This window comes from Labeo rohita, chromosome 6, assembly GCF_022985175.1.
Source record: "Labeo rohita strain BAU-BD-2019 chromosome 6, IGBB_LRoh.1.0, whole genome shotgun sequence".
NCBI lineage: Eukaryota > Metazoa > Chordata > Actinopteri > Cypriniformes > Cyprinidae > Labeo > Labeo rohita.
The window spans coordinates 34,423,137-34,430,036 of NC_066874.1; the positions used below are offsets into that span (position 1 = coordinate 34,423,137).

Sequence of the window (6,900 nt, forward strand, 5' to 3'; positions counted from 1 at the left end):
TCATGATTCACAACGTGAATATAAAACATCTCACTGCTCCTGGCACGATATATGAGTGTTTTTCAGAAACTCACACTCTCAGTTGTTATGTATTTATCCTTATCGTGTGTGTGTGTGTGTGTGTGTTTCAGTTGGAGCAGCAGCACGATAAGCTGCGAGCTGTGATGGGAAAGCAGATAGATTACGAGACGAAACTGGAGCACTACACAGAGGAGTTATGGAGGAACAAACCCTTCCCAGACCCGCTGACAGACTGTAAACCACCAGCTCCCGCTCAAGAGTTTCAGACGGCACGCCTCTTCCTCTCGCACTTCGGCTTCCTGTCACTAGAGGCGCTCAAGGTACGAGAACAGACTGTCAGACGTTTGCTTTGAATGTCTCTCTTAGTGATGCACTGACAATCAGCCAGTAGTTTTGAGATTTTCAGCATTTCAGCTTTTCCTTCTAATCAGTTCCAGTTGTCAGTTCTGATTTCAGTTCCATACCATATGACAGGAAATAAAAAACATTGACCTAAATCTAGCTGGTGCTTTGTGTGTGTGTGTGTGTTTTCTCTCAGGAGCCTGGAAACAGTCGACTGCCTCCTCACCTTATCGCTCTGGACTCATCTGTGCCGGGCTTTTTCGACGACGTCGGCTACCTGGACCTGTTACCGTCCCGGCCGTGTGACACTGTGTTTATCTTCTACATGAAAGCTGGACAGAAGAGCAGCCAAGAGGTGAAACCTAATGAGTGTCCTGCTGTGAAAGTGCACTAGTTTTTATAGCAGGAATGCAGCAGATGTCACAGGTGTGCATAAATCAGCATTATTAAAAATGAGCTTGTGTGTGTAGATCTTGAGGAACGTGGAGTCGTCGGCAAACGTACAGCCACACTTCTTGGAGCTCCTGTTGTCTCTGGGATGGCCGGTGGAGGTCGGACAGCATCCGGGATGGACGGGCAGTGTGTTCACCAGCTGGACCATCAACACATCCAACGGCGCTGAGACACCAGGTACACACACACAAACACACACACACACACGGTTCCTGTATTTCTGTTCAACTTAAATTCAGTTTTAATTTTAGTAATTTTAGTAACTGTTATTTCAAAATTGTATTTCAGTTAGTCACGAAGACAACATTTCTTTTTAGTATATACAGTACAACTCTGTTTTGTTTATTTTGGTGTTAATTTTGTATTATTTATACACCATTGTTTATATTTATTTATATTTTATTTATATTTGTATATTTTCAGTTTTCATTTTAATTGTAAATGTTAGTCTTTTTGTGTTGTTTTATTATTTTTTTTTAATATTTCTCTTTAGGTTTTTATTTTTATTTTAGTTTTAGTATTTAGTTACTTTAATTAAAACTTGTTTTCACTTAATCAACAATTTTGCATTATAAATAAACAAATTTTGTATTATTTATACGCCATACGTTATATGTATTAAGTTTTATTAATAATTTATTTATAAATAAATATTTTAATTATATATTTTCAGTTTTCATTTTAATTGTAAATTTTAGTAATTTTATGTTTATTATTTTTTTCTTTTACTTTTTAGCTTTTATTTATTTTTATTTTAGTTTCAGTACTTTTTTTACTTAAACTATTTTAAATAAATATTTTAATTCTATATTTCCAGTTTTCATTGTAATTTTAAATTTTAGTAATTTTGTTTTAATTTTTTTATGTGTGAATTTATTTTTAAATATTTCTCTTTAGCTTTCTTTTTTTGGTTTTAGTAATTTTTTACTTCAGTTTAAAGTTGTTTTCAGTTAGTCAACAATTTAAATTAAATGTATTTTTTCATCAAATATTAAAAAAGTATTTTATTTTCAGCTTTATTAGAGTAAAAAATGATACTTTTTCAATGTTTTTGTTTAGTAATAACACTAGTTTATTTTAAGTAGAGCACTTGTCATATGGGCTAGTTTAGCAGATTAGCAGAGATTTGTCATGTTAACAATAAAATGACAAGAAACAGCTGTCCCTTATCTTTATAAATATAATCATGACAATATACGTTATTTACAAGAAGTCAGCATGATTATCTGAAAACATAGAAGCACCTTCATGTCTTATTTTTGTTTTCTCATGATCATACTATAAGGACAAAACACTGTTTGACTGTGTTTGATCAAGACAGTGATTCACACTGATTCACTCGTAATGTGTAATAATATAAATGTGGATGCGGTGTCATGACTGTGTGTGTTTGTGCAGATGATTCAGTGTCTCTGGGCGACACCGGCGGCGGCGTGTTTAACGGAGAGAAGCGGGTGCTCTATTACGCAGACGCTCTGACAGAAATTGCCTTTGTCGTGCCGTCCCTCAGCGACTCGTCTGGTAAAACACTCTGTTCAGTCTGTCCACACAACACTTTTGGATTGCTTTCTGTATTCAAACACTTTCAGCTTTTATTAAATTTGTGGCTGAACAGAAACGTGAATTTGAGGCAGCATGCATCCTTTCTAACACACTGCAGAGGACTATTAATGGAGTATTGATTTCTCCATTAGTTTAATGTGTTTAGCCCATGTAATGAATTCATATTGATTTATTTAATATGACAAATGTTCATTTCTCTCCTGCCGTACTGCCGTAGCCGAGTCATCAGAGCACAGCTTCCCGACCGCAGACTCCGACTCTCAGATGGAGCTCTTACCCAGTTTACTGAAGCAGCCAAACCTCACTCTGGAGCTCTTCCCAAATCACTCCGACAACATGGGACCCACACAACGGGTAACTAACCACACTCTCAGACCTGAGCTTTCAGATCAGTGCAGTTATGAGGCATATATTGTATATTGGCTAAAAGGTTCTAATTATATATTTTTTTTTAAAGTAGACTCTTCAGTAGGCTACATTTATTTGATAAAAAAAATACAGTAAAAACAGTACAAATTGTGAAATATTATTACAATTTCAAATAACAGTTTTCGGTGTAAATATATTTAAATGTAATTTATTTCTGTGATGCGCAGCTTTCAGCATCATTACTCCAGTCTTCATTCTAATATGCTGATTTGCTGCTCAACAAACATTTCTGATTATTATCAATGTTGAAAATAGCTGTGCTGCCCAATATTTGTGTGGAAACATCATATGTCTTATTTTTCAGGATTGAAAGATGAATAAAAAGTTCAAAAGAACAGCATTTATTTGAAATAGAAATATTTTGTAACATTATAAATGTCTTTACTGTCACTTTTAATCAATTTAATGCATCCTTGATTAATAAAAGTATTGATTTCTTTAACAAAAAATCCCCAAACCCTTATGTTTTTATTAGTATAACCGTTTTCAGCATTGCTAATAATCAGAAATGTTTGTTGAGCTGCAAATCAGCATATTAGAATGATTTCTGAAGGATCATGTGACACTGAAGACTGGAGTAATGATGCTGAAAATTCAGCTGCGCATCACAGAAATCAATTACATTTTAACAGATATTCACATAGAACACACTTATTTTGAATTTTAATAATATTTCACATTTTTATCAGTTTAATGCGTCCTTGGTTAATAAAAGTATTAATTTCTTTAAAAAAAAAAACATTTTTATTAGTATAACTATTTTCAACATTGATAATCAAATGAAGGATCATGTGACACTGGAGACTTGGAGTAATGATCCTGAAACTCAGCTTTGATCACAGAAATAAATTACATTTTAATAGATAGTCACATAGAAAACAGCTATTTTAAGTTGCAATAATATTTTACAATTTTACTGTATTATTTACATATTAAATGCAGCCTTGGTGAGCAGAAGAAACTTCTTTCAAAAACAATTAAAAATCTTGATTATTTCAAATTATTGACTGATTGTGTATAATGTATATTTCTTGCGCTCAGTCCCCCACAGTGAAAAGTAGGAAGTTGCCGCCCGGCAGGACGATACCACCATTAGGACCGGACACTAAAGTGTTGGTCGTGTGGGTTGAGCGATACGATGATATAGGTAAAATGTTTTCCTCTTCATTTAAATTCATTGACTTGCAAATTGTTTACAAGTAAATCCTATACCAAATTTGCCCTGTTTCTCTCAGAGAATTTTCCCGTGTCAGAGTTACTGGCAGAGACGAGCACCGGCGTAGAGACGGCCGTCAATAGCAGCGCTTCCAGGTAACAAACAGTTTGAAAGACTGACTTCAGTCCCTGAATTGATTTCATTTACCATCATACGTGTTCTCTCTCAGGTCCAGCTCCTCAGAGAAGGATATTCCTATAATATTCATCCATCCGCTGAAGACCGGTCTGTTTCGGATCAAACTGCACGGCGCTATGGGAAAATTCAACATGGTCATTCCTCTGGTGGACAACATGGTGGTCAGCAGGAGATCACTGGGTATGTTTGTGTGTGTGTGTGTGTGTGTGTCCCATAGTTAAATATGAAGTCTACAGTGATGAATTTGTCATTCTCTCACCCTCTCCAGGATTCCTGGTGCGGCAGACTGTAATAAACGCGTGTCGGAGGAAACGTCTCGAAAGCGATTCTTACAGCCCGCCACACGTGCGGCGGAAACAGAAGATCGCAGAAATCGTGAACCGCTACCGTAACAAACAGCTAGAGCCCGAGTTTTACACCTCGCTGTTCCTGGAGGTCGGTGAGACGAGCCTCAACCCGTAAACGAACACGCAGACCAACGCAAATGAAGGTGGAATTCCTCTGCACTCGAGTTGGTGGTTTTTGATGAATTACATTTTTTATGTCAATTTGGCCAAATACTCGCTTAACTCAACCTGTACACTATCAGTGCCCACCTGACAGGAGGATTATTGTTGCGGATCTTAAAACGGATCCATTAGGTCTCTATGAATCTCATAAAAAACGGTCACGGTTACATTTCACATCACAATAAAAAAAAAAAAATATATATATATATATATATATATATATGTACACACTGCCCCTCGAAAGTTTGGGATCAGTAAGATTTTAAATGGTTTTTAAAGACGTTTCTTATACTCATCAAGGCTGCATTTATTTGATCAAAATACAGTGAAAACTGTAATATTGTGAAATATTATTAAAATTTAAAATAAGTGTTTTCTATTTGAATATATTTTAAAATGTAATTTATTCCTGTGATATAAAGCTAAATTTTCAGCATTGTTAGTCCAAGTGTCACATGATCCTTCAGAAATCATTCTAATATTCTGATTTATTATCAATGTTGAAAACACTTGTGCTGCTTAATATTTTTTTTTGAACCTGTGATACAATGAGGTAAAAAAAAACAGCATTTATTTAAAATAGAAAAGTTCTCTAACAATATACACTGCTGTTCAAAAGTTTGGGGTCAGTACATTTTTATTCTTTCTTTTTTTGAAAGAAATTAATACTTTTATTCACCAAGGATGTGTTAAATTAATAAAAAGTGATAGCATAGATTTATTTTGTTAGAAAAGATTTATATTTTAAATAATTGCTGTTCTTTTTAACTTGTTGTTTCATCCTGAAAAAAAGAATCATAGGTTCCAAAAAAATATTTGTCAGCACAACTGTTTCCAACATTAATTCTAATAATAAATCAGCATATTAGAATGATTTCTGAAGGATCATGTGACACTTAAGACTGGAGTAACAGCTGATGAAAATTCAGCTTTGGATCACAGGAATAAATTATATTTTAAAGTATATTAAAATAACAACCATTATTTTATGTTGTAATAACATTTTACAATATTACTGTTTTTTTCTGTATTTTTGATCAAATAAATGAAGCCTTGATGAGCATAAGAGACTTCTTTAAAAGACACTACAAGTCTTACTGATTCCAAACTTTGAGTAATATATATATATATATATATATATATATATATATATATATATATATATATATATATATATATTTCATAAAACACATTTCAATATTTTGCAGAAAGAAAATGAAGCCTGTTTTTATTTTTTGTGACATTATTTTCATGACATTTAAGCACATTTCCTCCCCAAATTCTCTATCCATGTATTTCTTATTTATAATAAATAATTCAATAATCGATAAAAAATAATTTATAAAAAATAAATTTCATAATTCTCAAATGTGATTTTCATTCTTGTAATACCATAAAAATACTGTAGTACAATGTTTATTATTTAAATTGGCATGATCAATAGACAGTACAACAAATACCAGCGTATGATGTATAAATTATTTTAAATTTAAATAATACATAATAATTCTTTGCATTTATTTTTGGCTTTTTTCATGTTTTTTGCCCTTTTTTTTTGCTTTGTTTTAAATCAATCTTAAATTCTTAAACAGGCTTTATTTTCTTAATGCAAATCTAGTTTTATTTGTGATTTTTGGAGTGAAATGTGACTCATTGACAGATTTGGGGAGATTCACCATGTTACTGTACTTCACAATGAATGACATTTTATTTCATCATGCTAATTATTTGAAGGAACGTCCTCACGTGAAGCCATTTCCTCTAAAGCACTATAAAAATGAACACTAATCTCCAGCAGCCAATGATCTGATGCCAGTCGCTTCTTCCTCTTTTCCTCATCCTCTTCCTCATGTAGTTCAGTCCGTTCACTTCAGCTCTGCTGCTTCTTTTTTTCTAAAAATTGTTTCTCGTATGACGAAAGCAGAAAAACTACTGAGTATGTAGCGTTTTGCAGCGCACTGATCTTCACCATGATGCTACTTTACTTCATCCCATAATGCGTTTCAGTCGAAAGACATTATAAGGGCTTATCATTTATTTCCTTTCTTTAATTTAGTGTTTCAGACACTTTCTCATTGGCCACATTTCATTTATTCAGCATTTCCATCATCAAATCAAACTGAATTCACCTAGCACTACAGGAATAACCAATCCTTGTTTCCATCGTCCTTCCGGACGGCCTGTGTTTATTTATTTGAGTTTTCCATTCTAAAATGCCTTTAAATGCAG

The 6,900-nt window shown here is 33.5% G+C and overlaps 1 protein-coding gene across 2 annotated transcripts in view; it reads left to right on the forward strand.

The window, feature by feature from the left end:
- The window catches only part of ralgapb (Ral GTPase activating protein non-catalytic subunit beta), a 30,949-nt gene extending 26,056 nt beyond the window's left edge, over positions 1 to 4,893 (forward strand). For both annotated transcript variants that reach the window (XM_051112278.1, XM_051112279.1), the window contains exons 22-30: positions 132 to 341; positions 560 to 718; positions 834 to 993; positions 2,215 to 2,337; positions 2,597 to 2,733; positions 3,850 to 3,955; positions 4,044 to 4,119; positions 4,194 to 4,342; positions 4,431 to 4,893. In XM_051112278.1, the coding sequence (XP_050968235.1) occupies positions 132 to 341; positions 560 to 718; positions 834 to 993; positions 2,215 to 2,337; positions 2,597 to 2,733; positions 3,850 to 3,955; positions 4,044 to 4,119; positions 4,194 to 4,342; positions 4,431 to 4,624 (1,314 nt within the window). In that variant the 3' untranslated portion in view covers positions 4,625 to 4,893. The remainder of the gene's footprint in view (positions 1 to 131; positions 342 to 559; positions 719 to 833; positions 994 to 2,214; positions 2,338 to 2,596; positions 2,734 to 3,849; positions 3,956 to 4,043; positions 4,120 to 4,193; positions 4,343 to 4,430) is intronic.
- Positions 4,894 to 6,900: the final 2,007 nt, after the last annotated feature.